The 22,000-nt window shown below is 42.1% G+C and overlaps 1 protein-coding gene across 1 annotated transcript in view; it reads right to left on the bottom strand.

The window, feature by feature from the left end:
• Positions 1-11,007: 11,007 nt before the first annotated feature.
• The window catches only part of LOC308697353 (SH3 and cysteine-rich domain-containing protein 2-like), a gene marked incomplete at both ends in the record, with an annotated part of 356,064 nt that continues 345,071 nt past the window's right edge, over positions 11,008-22,000 (bottom strand). Inside the window, one exon of the mRNA XM_081376535.1 lies at positions 11,008-11,106. Coding sequence (XP_081232661.1) covers positions 11,008-11,106 — 99 coding nt within the window. The remainder of the gene's footprint in view (positions 11,107-22,000) is intronic.

The following is a 22,000-nucleotide window of genomic DNA, read 5'->3' as shown; positions in this document are numbered from 1 at the left end:
GCAAGGCGCTCGTCCCAAATGCCTATTAGACGAGTGCTTTTGATCATCTATCATTACCTCCACCAAGGGGACCTCCATTTTTCCACAACCTACATAAAGAGCTATCAAGGTCGTGGAATAAACCATATTCTTCCAGAGTTTTTAGCCCTCAAGTTCACGTCTATTCAGATATAAGGGGGCTAAAGGAATATGGTTATGGGGCTATGCCGAAAGTAGAACAACTACTTGCCACTTATGCCCACTAAGCCGTTAAAAACATCATCTATGTTAGTGGGCAAAGGAAATATGGCAGCAGGTCAGGCTGGGGCATGCCTTCACACTATGGCTATATTACAGGCATTTAAAAAAAAAGATTGAAATTAGGGCTGCACGATTTGGGGAAAATGTCATATTGCGATAATTGAGGTCAATATTGCTGTGTATATACTGTGTACTGTCCCTTTAAGACCAGCCGCTGTCAGAAACGCGGATCTCACACGCGCCTCATTCTTTCACGAGTCATCACAACTCTTCATGTTCATCATAAGACTACTCTTATGTTATGAAGACACTCGACAAAAAGACATTTTGGCATAATTGTGTGTGTTATTGTTCGTTCAAGCTCGAAAGAGAACTGTATTCTGTCATGCTGTTTTGTGCGCACGCACGATATTAGCGCGAGTCTTTCTGTCTGTCACAGTCAGGACATTCACAGGCAGCGCGTTCATTTTGGCATACATGTGTGTTGTTCGTTCTACCGCTAAAGAGAACTTGATACTGGCGCGCGTCTATCTCTGTGTGTGTGTGTCTGTCAGGAGGACATTCACAGGCAGCTCGTTCTTTTATGTTTTATCGCGCATGAATGGTTTAAAAGCATTTGCATTAATAAGTGCGTTAACAGTGCTAATTTGTTTATTTAATATAAAATCGCAGCATTTTGCGTCATATAATCGCGTAGGCTTGACATCGCGATTGCGATTGCGATACGATTAATCGTGCAGCACTAATTGAAATTTACTTTGGAATATGATAAACATCGCATCAGTTTCCTGGACATTCAGGTATACAAAGATGGCACGACCATAAAAAATCTTTTTCGCAAGCCCACGGATCGCAGTACTATATTGCATGGGGATAGTTTTCATCCTAGGCGGTTGATCAAAAGTCTTCCGATCAGTCAATTTAACTGTGTACGTAGAATATGCAGATACAGACAATATAGACAATACATCTTACTGAACGAGGTTATAAACAAGATTGGGTTGATTCGGCCAAAAAAAGTTTTGATCAGATAATACAAGATGAGTGTCTTCGATCAAATAAGCGCACTTAAAATCCAAACAAGTCCCCTTTATGTTGCGTAAAATATTCCCCACTTGTGTCAGAATTTAGAAAATCTGTTTAAAAACATTGGCTGAACATTGGTTTTTCCCAAAAATCCCGTGCCCCTAACTTAAAAGACCACCTAGTTAAAAATGAAACGTCCGCAACTCACAACGTCCTTTCTTAGTATGCCAGATGGTAACTATAGATGTGGCAGTTGTGCCCAGTGCTCGTACACGCATAAAAAAAAATAACAAATCATTCACACACTGGCAAGACATTATCCATTCGCGGTATCATTACATGTAGCACCACATATGTTATTTATTTATTTTGCTGCCCATGTGGCTTAGCATATGTGGGCAAAACAACAAGAGCGCTACGGACCAGAATCAGTGAACACAGAAGTACCATTAGAACAGGGGATGAGCGCAGTCCTGTCGCTGCTCATTTTAAATTAGCCGGACATAATGTCAGCGCCCTCAGATATCCGTCTAGAGGAGGAGATTATGATAAAAGGCTTCTCCAATGGGAAACTTTTTGGATTCATAATTTAAATACAATGTGTCATGAGGTTGAAGGAGAGAACCCAAACGCAGACGATTTGCAGACGCTCAAGGTTTATTATGACACAAAACAGAAAACAAAACCCACGAGGGGGCAAAACAGGACTGGGGGAGAGTTCACCTAGACTAAGACAAGATAAATCAACGAAGACTAGACTCTGACTCGACGAAGACAGGAAACAAACAGCAGCACGATCTCACCATTCTCGTTAACAGGATACAGACGAAGTACACAGAGATTAACACGCAATGCTTGACAATGTTTGACAATGTACCGACACAGGACAGAAAACATGAGGGGATTAAATAGGGAGCAAACTAATCAGGAACACAGGTGTGAGCGATGATATAATAATGATTATAAGATGAGATAACAAGGGGGGCGGGGTAAGGTGACAAGACAACGCAAGCACACAGCCCAAACAAATGGCCATGTGCTTACACAAAAAAACATGAGTCTGTCATGATCCTGCTTCAAGACAAGAGAGATCTGGGACACGAAGGCAGAATCATGACAGAACCCCCCCCCCCCCCCCCCCCAAGGAGCGGCTTCCAGACGCTCCCTAGAGGGGACATGAAACACGGGACAAGACCGACTAAGACATAGACACAAACCAACAATACATGACAAAAAAACGATAACAGGGTTGGGATGAAACAGTAAAAACAACAAGGAAGGGGAGGATGAGGAAACATTGAGTCCATGGGGGGAAGTCCAGAGAGGATAGGTGAGATGGGGGTCTTGGGTTGACGGGACAAGGGCTTTGGACAAGGCTTATGGGCAGGTTTAGATGAAGAAACACGAGGTACAGTCTTGGTGAAAACAGTCCGGGGCTGGGCAGCGACAGGGGACACACATGGCAACTTGGCAGGAAACTTGAAGGGGACAACAGGGGGCGACGACACGGGAGACAAAACAGGGGATGAAGCGGGTGACTGAGGGACAGGATCCTGTTTGAGAGGACAGACGGACCGGACTGGTCCCTCTGGGCCAATGACTCCAGACTGCGCTTGACTCAGAGCGGACTTCCGAACAGGACTCGGGACAAGAATCGATTCACTAGATTCACACATACCCGACACATTCGGTTCACTTGAATCATTTGGAACCGGACTAGAAGCAGGACGAGAAGCAGGACTCGGAACAGGACTCGATTAATCAGAATCATTCAGGCTTGACGTATCTGATTCTTTTGAATCCTTCAGACCTAACCCACTTGACTCAGGGGAAGCGCTGTCTGATGTCGTGGGTTCGGGGCTTAAAAGTAAATTGATTCTGGGTGGCATTTCGAGGATCTTGGCCAGAGCGGAAAGATAATCTGAGACAGCTCGAGCAGCTAAGACGACAGGCATCGTCTTAGGGGCAGAAACAGCTTGCAGAACCTCTCTAGTGGCCAAGTCGGCCGCAACTCTCTCAGCAGATCCGGGGATAGCGCCTGCAGCAGCGGACTCTGGAACAGCGCTTGCAGTAGCGGGCTCTGGGACAGCGCTTGCAGTGGCGGGCTCTGGGACAGCGCTTGCAGTAGCGGGCTCTGGGACAGCGCTTGCAGTAGCGGGCTCTGGGACAGGCAGAGATGAAGGACAAGAGGCTCCCTTCCTCCTCTTCTTTTTCCTAGTTCGCGGTGTGGAAGTCATAGCTGGACTAGTGGCCGGTTGGAGAAGCTCCACGGGGACCGTAACTGGTGCTGGAAGGGCAGTCTCAGGCAGCATTGACTCTGTCGAGGATGATTCCGAGGGAGAATCCCATGAAATCCTTCTCCCTCGTTTGCCACGGAGATCAGCGGGTGTGGATGAAACCTCGGGAGAAGAAACGGAGGGAGCCTGATCCCCTTGAGTGACGACAGCTAGGACTCGACCCTCCGGGACCACTGGAAGCACGGCAGATGAAAAGCTTGTGGGACTCTTTGGCTCTCTCCGAGATAAGCAATCCACCATTGCTCGAAATGGGCGAAGAGTCAGCTCCTCTCGTTCAGGCAGAGGAGGAGGAGAATTGAGACCAGCGATGAAATAGCGAGAAATCAGGACCTCAGGCAGAAAGAAACTCTTCTCTTCCACGACTTGGGCATACCTCTTCAGGGACAACTCACCCTGGGGAGGGAACGGAAGTCTTCCATTTCTACTGTCGGCGATGGCCAACTGCCACCATCGTTCTTGGTCAGTCGGCTGTGGTTTAGCGGGAGAAGACATACAGTCTGCTGGGTTCTTCTTTGGTCGGTACATTCTGTCATGAGGTTGAAGGAGAGAACCCAAACGCAGACGATTTGCAGACACTCAAGGTTTATTATGACACAAAACAGAAAACAAAACCCACGAGGGGGCAAAACAGGACTGGGGGAGAGTTCACCTAGACTAAGACAAGATAAATCAACGAAGACTAGACTCTGACTCGACGAAGACAGGAAACAAACAGCAGCATGATCTCACCATTCTCGTTAACAGGATACAGACGAAGTACTCACAGAGATTAACACACAATGTTTGACAATGTACCAACACAGGACAGAAAACATGAGGGGATTAAATAGTGAGCAAACTAATCAGGAACACAGGTGTGAGCGATGATATAATAATGATTATAAGATGAGATAACAAGGGGGGCGGGGTAAGGTGACAAGACAACGCAAGCACACAGCCCAAACAAATGGCCATGTGCTTACACAAAAAACATGAGTCTGTCATGATCCTGCCTCAAGACAAGAGAGATCTGGGACATGAAGGCAGAATCATGACACAATGGGCCCTATTTTAACGACCTGAAACGCAAGTATAAAACGTGAAACGCAAGTAACTTTGTGGCCGGATCTCTATTATACCGGTGGGATAAATGACTCTTGCGCCTGACGCAAATCTAAAATGGGTTGGTCTTAAGTAGCTACATTATTCATAGGTGTGTTGGGGGCGTAACGTGAAATAAACCAATCAGAGCATCATCTCAAATTCCCTTTAAGAGCAGGCGCGTTTGTTCCATGGCGGATTGCTATTGTAATGGCGGATTTGCCAGGCACACGCCAGGAGTGGTTCACAGCCGAGGATACCAACGTTCTCGTCAGGGCCATAAAAGACAGAGAAGTGACATTGTATGAGGATGGGAGAAACCCACCCAAATTGACCCTTCGCTAAGCCCCACCCTCCTTAGTTACTGTTGCTATGCCTTACAAAAACTTTCTTTCCTGGCATGTCTATTACAGTATGTATGCACTGGTGTCAGACATTCTCAAGGAGATAACTCGTAATTTTTGGCGAACAGGTGAAATATCTGAGAGAGCAAGACAAAAGGGACTGCAGTATGCATTTGAGCGATATATCCACAACATAATATGCAACCGATTAGCGAATAATTTAATCAAAATTGAAGCTAAAGCCTACACTGTGTAGGTCCCAGCGCAAGCAGCACCCACCTCATACACTGACCATTCAAATGGAAAACACACAAATTGAGGAACAGCTATGTTCCTGCACTGCATGGTAAGTGAAATTTGAAAATAATCTAATAATTATAAATCAAACAGCTTATCCATAAGTCTTGTGGAATAAACACAAGACATTAGCCTGACCACTTTACAATGATAACATTCTTGCACTTATATTTTTAGCGCGTCAGGCTACTGTTCACACGTCGTTTCCTGTCGACATTTAGTTGTGAATGGGGTCTCCCACACTGCTTTATCCACGCCCGGCATTTCTCCCCTTGGGTTTTAAGTTTCAGGAAGGGAAAAAATTCCCACCCCCCCCATCCAAACTTTTAGGATATCCGGGTATTAGATTTGCACAATCCATACGCACAACAATTTGGCATGTTTCCCTCGCTCGAAAGCTTGCCAGACCTCCCGCACCTAGTTACGGTTGCTAAGCCACGATTGGCCTGTGGCGGCTTTCGGGCGTGTGAAGGGTTAATTAGCTTCGGTTAAACAGGCGTATAATAATTTTGGTAAATGTGTAAGCTAGATTTATGCCTATTTTTTCACATCTTCATGGACACCACAATGATTTCCCTCATGTGGAATATTTTTCCTTGTAATTATGTATGGTTTGCAAAAATAGCAACTGCTATGTCTGTGTGTAGATGAGAGAAGCAAAGTGTATCCGTGTTGTGCCCACGCTACATTATGGCCAAGCATGCGCCCTTAACCCCCTGAGGTCGACGGTATCGCCGGCGATACCAGCTCGCTTTTTTTTTATCAGTGTAAAAGAAACTCATGAATACTCTGTTGACTTTGATTTTCCATAGGAGTTCCATACATCAATCGATTCTGTTAAATGTGTATTATTTTTGTGTATACTCACAATAAAAACATAGTGTTGTGCTTTTCGACAAATAAAGAAAAATTAACACGAAGCGAGTTCTGCCTTCTCTCTGTCCGTGTAGTCCATTCTGAAACGCGTCCGAAAATGAACCATAACTCAGTGAATACTTCTCACACATACAAGTGATATATGTCTTTATGAAGCTTGAAATCTCTTCTTTTAAATGAAGTAATTTATATAAAAAACAAATATTCTCATCTTGTGAAATCTGTATTAAAAGAGAGCGATTCCAGTCGACCTAATTAGAGCTAATTCAAATGTAATGTGACTCCGCCCACGGAGAGCGTGCGCTATTCAAACGCAAATGGCTGAGGTAATCCGCGCAATCCTGTGAACGCCCCCATCAGCTCGAGAAAACCAAAACACAAGTTTATTCAGAACATTACTTGCTTACACCGTCTTGCAGCGCTGTGAGGAATAATGAGGAATACGAGGAATACGAGCTGAGGAATACTAGTAAGTTTTTCCTTCTCGGGTTTCTGTTTATTGACGAATGAACGGCATGCGCTCTGTTTTTTCTCCATTATGGACGCGAGCTCTAAAAAAAAAAACACTAAAAGACTTTCAAACTTTCACAGAGACCTCAAAACAGAAAGTACAAATCCTTTCTTTAAAACGAATTTCGTTTTGTATCAATTGTATCTTAATTTTAATAATTTTTTCATTAACAACTTTCCTGGATTTAAAGTAAATAAGCCTATCGTCAACGAATGATGATGTTTTAGCAAACTGTATTGCTATACTGAGATGAGTAAAAATCGACTGAAATATGTTGAAATAAAATGTTGGCTATTTGTATAAGCAACGTAAACTGCAAATTAACATTTATATGCCCTAATATTTCATGAAAACAACTTTACAGTCAGGCGAAATATGAAAGACAACATTTTGTTTAGTAGATTTGGGTACAGTTTTTACTGTAGAATATACTGCCTCGTCAAATAAGCTTTTGTTTAGCAATTTCTATATATAAAATAGCCTAATATTTTTGTCAAAAATAAAGTCATCAACTAAGATGTTAGCTGTTCCAATGTTGGCTATATTCAAAGTAATGAATACATAGATAAAATGTAGGCCTATAATCTTTCTCTTTTTTTACAAAGAAAGAGTACACTTGAAATATTGTTGAAATTGTAATTATTGTTGTAATTGTAACCTTTTTAATAAAATAGCACAACATATGTACAAGATAGATGTAAGCAAAATCTTAAATGGTCAATATAAGTCTTCTTCTAAATATCTTTTGTCCAAGCATTGTGGCTCAGCCAGTTTCACACCTGTGTGAATGGCTCATCATTATGCAGAGTGGGTGGTAATTCAGGTGAAAACCACTCCTCGTTCACGCCCCCTCGCATATTGGCTTTCCAAGCAAAACCTGTTTTACATCAATTTAAATCAATGTATGGTTTTATTTGAACGATAAAGCAAGACTATTTTCACATAATTTTGAAGAAAAAACTATAGGCGACGACATCCATTGGTCAAAAGTCTTATTGACACATATTTACTATGTGTTTTGTGGCCTTAATTCAGAAATTTTAGTTTTTAGTTTTTTCAATATCCACGCATAAACATTATTCTCTCAAAAATTAAAACATGTACATACACGTGGCTCACATATTATGGTAGCCCTGTTTGTGCTTTATAGAGTGAATTTACACCTTTGCCATTAATATGTTTATAAGCAACTGAAAAAAGCACAAATGTAAGAGCATGTCAGAACATCTCAAGGGCCCAGAAAACCGCTCAGACTCCAGAGGGTTAAAATAGCATATGAACGTGCCACTGACTTTTGACTAGGTTTTTCCTGGTCTGTGGCGGAATTGTTGTTTCTGGAACTGCAAAATAGCACCAGGGAACATTTGCGCCGGAACACACCTCCTCAGTTCATTCCCTAATTTACCGACGTGCGTCTGTCGAGGGAAAAGTCTGCTGTACGTCGGGTGCAAAATAGGAATGATACATGCGTCGGTGTACAAAGTCAATTGCGCTGGGTGCAAGATAGGGCCCAATGTGGAGACATGGTCTTAATGAAGAATCTGGTTATAAAACCATGCTTATAAAAAATTTTCACTATATTACAGGCATACCAGGCTGACCTGCTGAGGGAGCTGGAGACTAGCAAGGGGGCTGTGCCTGAAGTGGTTCGCGAACTGTGTCGGGCCACCGATCTGTCCCTCCGAGCCACTAAAGAGACCACCTGTGCTATTGGGTGGTCAATGGCAGCTAATGTGGCTTTGGAGAGGCACCTTTGGTTAAATTTATCTGATATTAAGGCCAAAGATAAATAATTTCTGTTGGACGCCCCACTATCGCCTCCTGGCCTCTTCGGTGAAGCAGTTAACACCGTTGTAGAGAGGTTTCAGGAGGCGTAAAAGCAAGCGGAGGCGTTCAAACAATATCTCCCTCACCGTCGACAGGCCCCTGGGGCTGCTGAGCATGAGCAGCCCCAGCTGGCAAGCTCCTCATACTGAGTGCAAAAGAAGGAGAGTGTCGCCTCTCGCCCACCCCTAAAAAAAAAAAAAAAAAACCGTGGGTTGCGGGGCGACACTCAGTACACGGTGCCTGCTCCATCCTGGTGCCCTCAGGAGGCCGTTCTGCCAACCTCGCCACCCTCGGTGCCTCGAGGCACAACGGTTTCCAGCGAGCTTCCGACTTAGCGCTCCCACAACGCTGCATCGGACTCGCGCCCTCTGAGGAGGGTCGAAAGTCAGTCAGTTCGGTTATTTCCTGCCAATATGCTCCAGGTCATTGGAGTGGAAGAATCTACCAAATATATATCAGTGGGTCCTGCACATAGTAGAAAAGGGGTATAGAATCCAGTTCGGTTCTCGTCCACCACGCTACAATGGGGTGTTACTCACAGTAGTACATCCAGAGCAAGCTCTGGTGATGGAACAAGAAGATAAAGCACTCTTAGCGAAAAAAGCCACAGAGCTGGTTCCACCAGCCAGCAGATACTCTGGGTTCTACAGCCGTTATTTCATTGTTCCAAAAAAGGATGGGGGGTTGTGTCCAATTTTAGATCTTCGTCTTCTGCCAAGAAATTGAAATTGAAAATGCTAACGTTGAAGCAGATCGTGACTCAAATCAAATCCGAAGACTGGTTTGTCACGATAGATCTGAAAGACGCATACTTCCATGTCTCCATCCTTCCACAACACAGGAAGATCCTATGGTTTGCTTTTGAGGGAAAAGCCTACCAGCATCGGGTTCTTCCATTCGGTCTAGTTCTATCACCCCACACGTTCACGAAATGCATAGATACAGCTCTAGTACTGCACAGGCTGCAGGAAATACGTATTCTGAACTATATAGACGACTGGCTTATCCTAGTGGAGTCGGAACAACTGGCGGTTCGCAATCGAGATGTCGTTCTCGTGCATATGAAGAAATTGGGGTTGAGATTGAATGCCAAGAAAAGTGTACTTCCTCCAGCACAGAGAAACACCTTTCTTGGTGTCGTGTGGGATTCAGTGACAATGAGGGCCATACTCTCCACTGCTCGTGTCCCTTCAATCCTCACAGTTGTAAAAGAGATAAACTAGGCCAGTCACTCACTGTAAAACAGTTTCAAAGGCCGTTGGGTCTGATGGCGTCCAACATTATACCGTTCGGCCTGCTGTACATGAGGCCCCTACAGTGGTGACTCAAGACCAAGGGGTTTTCCCCGATTTTTTTTCCCCATGCCTTGGTTGTATGGAGGAAAATTTGGTTCCTATCCCAGGGTCCAGTGTTAGGAGCTCTTTGCCATTGAATTTTAGCCTGACAGATGCTTCTCTCACGGGCTAGGGAGCGGTAATGGAAGGCCACTCAGCTCAAGGTTATCATCTTTCATGGCACATAAACTGCCTGGAGATGATGGCGGTCTTCAATGCGTTGAGACATTTCCTTCCAGACCTGAGGGGCCATCACGTGCTTGTTCGCACAGACAACACGTTGGTGGTCTCCTATATAAATCATCAAGGGGGTCTGCGTTCCCGTCCACTATGCAAACTTTTGATGATGAATTTTGTCCATTTTCTATGCGGGGTCTCCAGGGACCCTGAAGACCATTCTCGTTCCCAAAGCGCCATCGACGTATTGCGAGTTCCCTCAAAAAGGAACATCTCAGGTTACGACTGTAACCCTAGTTCCCTGAGTAGGGAACGAGACAATGCGTCACTTTGCTATACTTCCTACATCCCTGTGATCGACTTGCTTCGGCCTTTTTCGAAGCTAGTGCGGTTCTAACCGGATGTGTTTTTATCCTTTCCTGGTCATGACATCACCCGCCCGTGACGTTCACTCTCACCATTGGACTAGCTGAATTACATGTGCTTCAGACGCAATCACACAGGGGCGTTCCCAAAGCGTCATTGACGCATCGCCTCGTTCCCTACTCAGGGTACCGTTACAGTCATAACCTGAGACGTTCATTAAATTGATCCTTATCATTTCTATTTAGTTATTAATTTACTTATTGTTATCATTCGAATGGAAGTTGTCACATTATTACTTTTTGTTTGAAAAGCAGAGTAGTTCTGTTTTTCAGAGAAGGGTCAAACCTTAAACCTTCTCCTTTACATTTCTACACCATTATGCACTAGGAATTAAATATGGCAACAGGACATTCATGTGAAATTCAGTATGCTATAGAAACACAAATTGCAAGTATCAAATCAGATCAAACTAAACACGACTCTTCAATGCTGCTTACATTAATGTATACACACATATTGTATGCATGTAGAGAATAATCAAGCACAAAAGGTTTATGTTTAACAATATTACTGTATCATGATCAATGCAGTGATGCTAAAAGCAGCTGTTGCTGACTGTGTTAAATGACCTGTTATATTTCCTCCAGTGAATCAGTCGGCACCAGACCTCTCTTCTTACCACTGCTTAGCTTCAGAAAACCATCCATGTCTTCATTCTTGCCAACACAAATCTATGTGAGGTGACAGAAAAAAAAAGAAAAAAAAAGTGGTTTGAAGATGAAAAGGACAAACAGTATAATTAATTGCAGGTTTATGTTCTGTTTTGGTACTCTTATTTTGATTATTTCTTAGTTCTATGTGCTCTATGTTCCTGGTTCCTGAGTTTATTTCCTGTTTATCTTAGTTGACCTAGGTTCCTAGCGTGTGCCTGTTTGTTAACGTAGAAACCTATTGTGTCCACACATGCCCCTTGTTAATTCACTCATTTAGTCTCTGTATAAATACTCCTTGTTTAGTTCAGTTCCTGGTCTTTCTTGCTTCTGTACTATGTTGGTGCGTTTTCTCCAATGTGTATTAGTTTTTGTTTATTTATGTAAATAAATATGTTTTGCTGCTGCTAGATTCTTCCTCAATTCTTCTTGGCTCCAGTAGCAACCAACACACTGACTGAAGAATCGGCAGACTATAAAATATGGATCTAGCAGCATTTCTTTCACCCGTCACCCTTCACAAGATAGCTGTCACTTGGAAGACAATGTGGAGGTGTTCATCAAGCTCAGCCACCTGATGTCCTGGAGTGACGGCACTTTGAACACCTGTTTTTGGAGTGGGCTGCTTCAAGTCTCCTTCATCACTGCTGGTCCTGCCCAGCCTTAAGTCTAGAGGTCGACCGATTCATCGGTCGGCCGATTAATCGGCCGATTTTTTGCATTTTTAACATAATCGGCATCGGCCAATATCCAAGTGTATCAAGCCGATTATTAGGCGGGCGCATCTGTGGGCAGCCTAGTGTTGTTGTTGTGGAACAGACGTGCGACGCACGCTGCGCCTAGAGTCATTCTCCAGCAGAGTGAGCAGACCTCATCTTAAGGAAGGAGCTAAGTTCCTTGGAGAAAACTCCTTTATATTTAATTAAAAACTTTTGATATGTTACTGCCAACTTAGAGAAAAAACATGAATAGGCGACATGACGTTCGGCTACTTTGAAATTGATAGCGTAGTTGAGGTTGCATTTGCACAGCAGAAGGGTTGCTATCATGTCACAATAAGTAAGCAAGAATTTACAGACAGTGAATCTGAGACTTTTATTTGTTCTGTTTGTGTGTCTTATATTTGAGAGGGTTGTCACTCAATGCAGAGAAATAAGTAATAAAAAAGGGACCAACTATATGCTAGTGAAGGACTGGCTTTGCTTTGCTAGCGTCGTTGTCGCTAGGGTTGGGTAGCTACAGACAGACCCGGAGCTAATACGGCACTGGTGCCTTAACGACCGTTATTTACCGGACCGAATATCAACGCGCATTTCTGTGCTTCATTTCGGTGCTACTGTTATGTCTGTGCTTCTCTTGGATGCTCTGAAAACGGACGTTAGAATAACAGAAACATCGCTTCGCTGCACTTGACACTAGTCAGCAGTTAACTTTAGCATTCCGTTAGCTAGTAGCTGGATTAAACACGGTTAAAATGCTGGCCAAACAGTAGTGTAATGTGTGACTGTATTTCACTGTAGACTAGGGGTGGAACGGTACATGTATTCGTATGAACCGAAACGGTACAGGCGTCACGGTTCGGTGTATAAATTTCCACGGAGAATACACGCTATAAAAATAAATAAAACTCGCGTGCAAAGTAATGCGGAACTACTGTTAGATACGCGGGTTCTTTAGGGACACCTAATCTGTAGCTCCGCTTTAGCTCCGGCTGCGATGTAAAGATTGCAATGCTGGAATATGTTGTGTGTGTGTAAGAGAGAGAGAGAGAAAGGCGCGGGCGCGATCGAGATCGAAAAGTCGCGTGTGTTTAAAGTCGCAAAGTGTTTCCTTATATTTGTGTGCAAACGCGCGCGTGTGTGTGTGAGGCGCGGGCGCGATCGAACAGTGGAAACATAAAAACATACTCCGTCATTTTGTTTATCAGGAGGACATCATTCAAACTGCAAAGTGTTTAAGTTACTGTTAATTAAAATGTTAAGGAAAACAAATATATTAATCTGAAATGTAGCAAATTAATTTTCAATTCATTCAGGTACAATTACCAAACATATCTCAAGGTCTTTTTGTCTTTTGTACAAGTGCAGATTGGTAAAGTGTTCAATAAATGTTTTTGTTGAAAATTTCTGTCTATCTTAAGTAATTATTTGTGTTACATTTTATCTTTCAAATAGAGGTTAAAAACAAGCACATAATCGGCCAAATATCGGCCAAAATAAATCGGCAGCATTTATCGGCCATCGGCCGACCCGGATTTCAAAAGATCGGCATCGGCCTGAAAAAAACCATATCGGTCGACCTCTACTTAAGTCTACTTTTTCACCACTTTTCCCGCCCAGCCTCCCGCTCCCTCCTCCTCTGACAACTCTACCCAGTTCATCGGCACAGCCTCCAATGGCTCCTTTCAGCCTCTCGGCTTCTCCTTCGGTGGTTCCTTCCAGCTACTTGGCTTTCCAGTCTCCAGCTCCGCCTTTATGTAAGGATCCCCTAGCTCCACCATGGGCCTCTGAGCCCTGGACTCCTCAGCCCATCTTCTCCACCTTGGCTCCACATTCCCTCCACATTCCCCACATTCCCATGGTCCGTCATCCCTCAGGCTCTGCCGGGCTACCTTGTCCCTCTGGCTCCAACTTGGTCTGTCATCACCCTGGTTGCACCACAGACTTCGGGCCTCTGGCATTCCGGACCTCGTCCCTCCATCCCTTTGTCACCCTGGGTCTTTCTTTGCTCAGCTCCACTGAGGCTCCTTGTCTCCTGACTCTACCTCAGGCAGTTGGGCTTCTGCCTCCACCCTGGTTGCTTCCTCCATCGGTTCCACAATGGGCCTTCATTCTAATGGTTCTTCTCTGTGTGCTCACTAGCTCCTCCCTCCAAGCATCTCCTCCTTGGTTGTTCCCTCTGCCGATTACCCCATGGACACATCCCACTGTTCCACCACAGACTCTTCCGCCTACCTCTCCCCCAATGGAGCTTTCTCTGTTTTCACCCCCTCCCACCACTGCAGTGTAATTTCTATTTCACTTCGCATGCCTGAAGTGTCAGCAGAGGGTGTGTCAACTAGACTACCCCCTGTGAAGGCCTCATCGACACGACAGCCATCGGCACTGATTCTCAACAAACCTGTCTCCATACCGGCGTGATGACTCCGATCTTAAACCAGATGGAACTGGATACTATTCTGATTGTTCTAATCCAATCTGACTTCTGACCTATAATGCTGCCTGAATCATAATCATACACTGTTTGTTCATTGGCCAGAGAAGAACTGCCCCCCCCGACTGAGCATGGTTTCTCACAAGGCTTTTTTCTCCATCCTGCCACCTGATGGAGTTTTGGTTCCTTGCCACTGCACGGGTTTGGGTACCCGCAAATTTTGCTCAAACGGGTGAGAAATATCCAACTGTGTCGGATACGGGTGCGGGTCGGGTCGGACACGGGGGAAACACGGGTCTTAACACGGGTTTAAAACAATCACGTGCAAACGTAAAAATATATGCATATTTTTAGGAACACATCTACAAAAATATGCCTGTATTTCAAGTTGATAAAATAATTTAAAATCCACATCAGTTTATTTGTGCCCACGCCCTCCCAGGAGTCTCTATACCTACTTTCACTTTTAAAAATTCGTCATAACCGCGCGCGCAATCTGCTTGCAGTCGTCGAGATGGATGCTGAGGAGTTGAAGAAAAGAATAGCTAGGAGATTGTAAAGTTGTCGACAATACGTCATCAAAAATCAAGTCCAGTGTGTGGGAGAAATTTGGAGTTATCTGAAGAAAACAATATTGTGAAAGGCTTTGCTGCATGGCATGCATTTTCGTGTTGGATTGCCGCAAATGTGGAACTTCATCGCTGAGGAAACACGCAGATAACGGTAACAAACCAAGCAGTTCTATCGAACAGTATTTTTCAAATTTAACACTGTTAAGTATGTGTGGTGTGCAGGGCGTGTTTGAACCCAAAATTGTCAGATGTAGGCTAGACAAAATTGCGTGGCAGATATAGTGTTGTAGCCGCGTCTGTTATTAGGCTACTCAGTTTTGTGGTAATGTTAGCCATGTTCTTCAAGTACCAGCCTTTTGACAGCTTCGGCTGAAGTTGTCCTTGTGTTAATTGTTGTGTAATAACTTCTATATGACCTGGCAATAAACATTTTTGTAAGTTTGTCTATAATGCGATAGTCTAAAGGGGTGGGCAAACTACGGCCCGCGGGCCACATACGGCCCGTTAGGCTGTTTAATCCGGCCCGTCGAGTATTTAAAATATTGTCTTAAGATCGCATTCATTTTGCCTTTTTCTTGCAATACTTTGCGTTATATATATATATATATATATATATATATTGCGTTGCATATATTTGACAATCAGAATATCAGATATTTCATGCCATAGATAACAAATGTAAAAAAGGAAAAATGACATAAAAGCAGATCATCATTCATTCAGCGCTGTTGTGGCTGCGGTGTGTCACGTAACAAGCAATGACGCGTCACCATGGAAACCAAACAGACAGCGACTTAAGCGCATAGACTTGTTGCACGTTAATGTTTTTTCCTTTTTTGGAAACTCACATAGAAAAAAATGTTTGGTAACCGCTTGCACACCTGTTTAGTTGTTCCTTTGATTTGTCTGCTATTTAGTTTTCTTGCTCCTCTGGATTTGTGGATGTATCCTGACTGATTCCGTTTACCGACCTTTATCGCCCGGCTTTCGACTATGCTCCCGTCTGCCATGTACAGTTCTGATCTGCCTTTGCTTTTTATGTTTTATTTTATTATACTTAAAATACATTTGTATAGTCGTTTATTTCGTTTTTTTTCCACAAATGTATGACTTTTGGAAGTGCAAATTGATTGCCATATGCAGTTTTAATAAAGTTGAATTAACGTAACCTTCTGTCATTTTTACTCTTCTAAGTGTAACTTACACTTGCAGGTGTTTTGTTTCTAATTTACTGTTAGGCCCATTAAATAATAATAAGGATAAACAATATTTAAAAAGTATAGGCTATAATTATCTAACATCTGACTAATTAAAAATTAACCTCAAAACATAACATTCTAAATGGGGGATATCTAGCATAAAAAAAATGTATTGTCAGAATGTCGTCTCTCAGTTGTTGAATTTCGCACAGACGTTGCCACAACGTAAATGTGTTTGCTCAGCCCGATCTCATGAAAGTGCGAATATCACGAATTGTATTTGTAGTGCTTATGATACGCAGTTCTCGCGTGCATATGATACACACTTTATGGCGTGTAATAGGCACGCACTCCGCACCCCTAATCCTAACCAAGGGGTTTACCTAGCATATGCACGCAAAAAAAAACAAAAAAAACAAAACAGTTTTGGCATATTTGGCACGAGAAATAAAATTCGTGGTATAGATACGCACCTTCATGAGATCGTGTTTCATAATCTGCTACTGGGCCGGCCCTCTGTCAAATTTTAAAACCCAGTGTGGCCCTTGAGCCAAAAAGTTTGCCCACCCCTGTGGCTTGCTTAGTTGGAGACATTAAATTTAACATTTAATTTAATATTCAACAATAATATTGATCTCCATTGACACCATTATTATATATATATATATATATATATATATATATATATATATATATATATATATATATATACAGGGGTGCACATAACATTTTTGGTCTTGTTCTCAGGGGAGAACCTGGGGTTGTTGCTTGGTCCTCACATTTTCAAATGCATTTTTTCCTTAACCCACCTCACGGGAGGAACAAATTAGAGGGATGCATGGATAATGTCATTTGACATGATTCACATGAACTTTAATTTCAACTGAAAATTAAGAGAAGAAGTGCAACAGAATGTCTGATCTTTAAAACCTTGTAACTTTCAAAATAACAACTGTTTCAAGCTCTGGAAATTAAATGTGCAAATATCTGCTTTTCTAACTCTGAAAACCAAAGAAATGACAACTTTAAAGCGCTTACTAGAGTTACTATCTTAAAGCACTGAAGGTTCTGTTATCTTACGGAATGTCATCATCTTCATCATTATCATCTTCACTCTCGTTCTGACTGTCTTCCTCTATTTCACAAACAGCAGTGGATGCACCAGGCCTACTCCTTTCTCCCTGGTTCAGCCTGCGACTAGCTGTCTGCATCCACAAGTCAATAGCTGCTTTCGGGTCAAAGGTCTCCGTGGTGAACTTAGAGAACAGAATGTGCATTAGAGATGAGAGGCGGGAGTCCGATAGGCGGGATCTGTAATTGTTTTTTATGATATTCAAATGTGAAAATCCCCTTTCACATGCTGCACTGCTCAAGGGCAGTGTAAGAGACAAGAGAAGGACCTTCTGAATGTTGGAGTAACTGTCAGGATTACTTGTCTTCACTACATTGACCAGGTCATGCACAGAAGAGGCTGCCAAACGTTTTCCAGCTTGCTTTAAACGCATCCACTCTCTTAAAGTGGAATCTCTGTCAATAAACAAGTTGGCCTCATATTTCTCAAGGATGTTACTGAGAGTTGTGTTGCCAAAACTGTGGAGATCTTTCATTTCAAGAGGCCAAGTTGTAGGATCAAAAATCAAAAACTGATCACATGATTTTAGGGATTCATATCTGCATTCAAACTCATGAATAAGAGCTCTCAATACATTGATTTTGTCCCTGTCAGCATTAGCATGTGACCCAGTCTCTTTCCTGTACTTGCCTTCACTCTCCATCAGTAGAGTAAACTGTCCAACAGCAACCATGAGCTCATCTTTGCATTCACCAATTGTTAGTTTCTCTTGCTGAAACCTGAGGGAGGTGACCTGTAAAATGTTTCCAATATCTAGAATGTTGGCCAGGAAACAACAAAAACGCTCTGTACAGATATGTTTCAGGCTCATGTCATCACTTGTTGCCACTTGAATCTGGATGACTGGTAACATTCTCCATATTTTCAAAAGAGTCTCCTGTCTCCACGCAGACCATATGATATTGTGAAACTTTCCTAATTTGGCAAAAGCTATGCCTTTCTCCTCACATATGACCTTTAGCTGTGCAATCCGTTTTGCACCCCCTTTCTTTAAGTAAAATCTTAGCAACTGGACTACGGATTGATTAAATGACTCACAGTATGGGACTGCGCGATCAACCGACTTGGCGCAGTTCTCCAGGGTGTGGGCGGTGCACAGAATATGCACAAGGGAATCCCCGATGTCCGCCATCTGACGTAATTTTGGAACGACCCCGTTGTACATTCCAACGTTGACGGCGGCTCCGTCCATGCATACCGAGACCAGCTTTGTCTTCCACTCCGTTAAACTGCACGCGTGGAACAGTTGCACAAGTCCATCTACTATATCCTGTGCTGTTCGATTGGCTCCAAGATTAATTAATCCAAGGAAATCTGAACTGAAATGTCCGTTGCTGGAAACAGAAACAATGTACACGATTTCCTGTTCCGTTTTTGTTATATCTTTGGATCCATCGAAGAGCACACCCCAAAATTCAGCTGCTTGCAGTTTTTCTCTCAAATCTGAAGTTATTGTCTGTGCGATGCACTGGATGATGCGGCTCCCCCCTTCTCGAGAATGATACGCGTTCCCGACATTAACTCCAAGCCTCTTCAGAAGCGGAATATCTTCCTCATATGAACGCATGGGACGTCCATGTTTTGCTTTGTGAAAGGCTAAAAGAAAAACATTACACAGTGCCCGATGTTGTTCTTCATTCAGTTTTCCTTTCCATTTGTCGAGTGGACCACTGGGCCTCTGGTCCTGGCTGCTTCTGTTTTCATTATCAATTGCTTGAACTATCTTCTGGTGCTCTCTGCTATTGGCATGTTTATCAAATGCTGGGTGATTGAAATTTTTGGTACCTGTATAAAAAGCGCTGGTTTTGTCCGCCAGAGTGGGATTTCCACGGCATATTTTGCACCACATCTCTGTGCCTTCAACATTTGTCTGAAGCCAACTGACCTCCTGCAGCCACTTTTCAGAGAACACGCGCTTCTTTTGCGGTTCAGACTCAGTCTGGCATTTCTTTGGAGGTGGAGGGACACCAAAATAATTGCTTAATGGAGCTTGCTTCTTGGACATTTTGACGTTCTGAGGCCTATCCAACACCACAGATTGCGCACCTATGGGCCGCGGGAAGTGGGGGTGCTGCAGCACCCCCTGTTTTCACAGAATTGTAAATGCAACGCATATGTTTGTTCATTAAAATGTATTAATTTTTAGCATTTAGTCATTTATTTGTAATAAACACTTTAAGTGGGCTATTTAAAAATGGTTATTTATATGTTAAATTATCTTTTTAAAACATAAGCGCAGAGTGTTATGTAATATTGTTTGTGTGTGTGTGTGTGTCGAAAAAATGTGTCCGCAGCTGCAAAAAAAAAAAAAAAAAAAAAAAAAAATCCGTCAAATACCCCACTGTCAGTATTTTGTAAGGAACAGGCAAATATGTTAAATATAGCAGGAGACATTTTAATTGTTTACTAATAAAACAGTTATTTTTTTATGTCATTGTCGGCTAGACAGATGAAGTTGACGACTCGCGATCTTCGCACCGCCAGAGAGAAATGCACATTTCATACGAATTACATAAGCAGCGCAGTCTGTTTTCTTTCGTTTTGAATTGTTCTGCTTAAAAGTAGACATTTCAAGCTATCTATATGTCTCAGGTCTGTGAGGCAATAGGCTACCTTATAGGCCTACGCTGAGTTTCGGTTCATTATGAGACGAGCTCCAGGTTCGCCAGCGCCTCCGTGTCCTGATTATCTATTTTCTAATAGCCTATATTTAGCTACTTCTTATTAAATCCAGACAATTTGTTGATGAAACATCGATTAAAATTAAGATACAATTAATACAAAACGAAATTAAATTTAAAGACAGGCTTTGTGCTTTCAGTTTGAGGTCTCTGTGAAAGTTTTAAAACATTCTTTTAGTGCCACTTTAGAGCGCTCACGTCCGTAGCGGAGAACTGTCTGTAACTTTTTTTTTTTTTTTTTGGTGAAATAAATTTCTAAAAAAATGCAACTTAGTCCAGTGCGACTTAGGCTATATATGTTTTTTCTTCCTCGTGGCGCATTTTTGACTGATATGCGTCTCCGGAGCGACTTATAAAATAGGCTACGGTAAGTTATTTATTATTTTTGTGCAAATGTCCCATAAAGTCCCATCCTTTAAGGATTCATTTATGTCCCATTGACCGGTCCATTGCATTATGAATAAAAGCAGAATCAATTAAGTCAAAAATATAATGTGCAGTCAGGTGGTTGGAGTGTGGGCGCGTTTTTTGACGAGTTTTATAGTCTTGATATTGTTTCTTATTCAAAAGTGGTGACTTAAGATATATATATATATATATATATATATATATATTTTTTTTTTTATTGAAGAAATATCAAAACAAACAATAGAAATACAATACATTTCAAATGCTAGGGGGAGGTACAAACAGTATTATTGGAATACTTTAAAGAGTGTACATGCTTGTAAAATTCTAATAGCTTTTTGTTTCTTTGAGGGCAATATTGACTCAATATAAAGCTTCACATCATTTTTAAATGCAATAAAACATGGCTTTTTCCCTGAAAATTTGCATTTATGAATATGAAATTTAGCCATCAAAATAAAAAAAAATATATAAAATAAGTGCGGGGTTGTTTATCTTTTGAATTGACAATACCTAGTAGAACATCTTTCCACAGTAATTCAAAATTTTCATCAACATTTCCAACAATGAAATAATAAACATTTTGCCAAAAAAAAAAAAAGACACATAAGGCCAGTGCCAAAATAAATGAACAGCTGTCTCTGGCTTCTTTTTGCAAAAACAATATTTTTTTTAAATCTGGATAAATAGTGTTTAGCAGGGTATATTCTATGAAGGAGTTTAAAAGATACTTCTTTAACCTTATTTGTTAAGAGAAAGCGATTGGGTAGAAGCCAGACTTTTTTCCAGTCGACATCAATCACAAACTCACTCCAGTACGCAATAACATTTGGTCTTGAAACAACATCTTTCTGGAAAAGGGCTCTTATTGACCTGTTATAATTATAACGACAGGAGAAACATATTTTACCTACAAGAGATTGACTTGGTGAGAGGGTGTGGAAATTGCTGGTAATCTATACTTTTTTGTTGTTTAAATAACATACAAATTTTAGGAGTAATTGCTCCAAAAACAGTTACAAATTCCCTTGGTGGAATAGGAATATTATATTTGAACATGAATTCCTTATAAGTAAAAAGAAGGCCATCTGAATTAAATAATTGGTCTACCAAAACAATATTATTTCGAAACCAATTTTCAAAGAAATAGTTTTCTGTTTGAAAAGAATGTCCTTATTATTCCAGATAAAATATTTGTGTGGTGAAAAGTTGTGTTTGTAAATAAAAAATAATATTGTCTCCCTAATCAAACACACCTGATTCAACTCATCAGCTCATTATCACATGTGATAATGAGCTGATGAGTTGAATCAGGTGTGTTGTGTTGGGGGTCCTTCAGGACAGGTTTGGGAACCACTGAGTTAAGTAACAGAGGGGGTTGGTAATCAGTTTCAGCTGCTTTAGTGTTAATGAAATTAACAGCAGGTGCACTAGATCAGTGGTTCTCAATCCTGGTCCTGGGGACCCACAGCTCTGCACAGTTTGTATGTCTCCCTCATTTAACACACCTGATTCAGATCATCATCTCGTTAGGAAAGAGCTCTATAAACTTAACTGGGAGTGTCAGATAAAGGAGACATATAAAATGTGCAGAGCTGTGGGTCCCCAGGACCAGGATTGAGAACCACTGCACTAGATGGGCAACAGTGAGACAACCCCCAAAACAGGAATGGTTTTACAGGTGGAGGCCACTGACATTTTTTCCCTACTCATCTTTTCGGACTGTTTTTCACCAGTTTTGCATTTGGCTAGGGTCAGTGTCACTACTGG

Source organism: Scardinius erythrophthalmus, assembly GCF_964197995.2.
Source record: "Scardinius erythrophthalmus genome assembly, chromosome: 10".
Classification (NCBI taxonomy): Eukaryota; Metazoa; Chordata; class Actinopteri; order Cypriniformes; family Leuciscidae; genus Scardinius; species Scardinius erythrophthalmus.
This window is presented reverse-complemented; position numbering and strand designations above follow the sequence as displayed.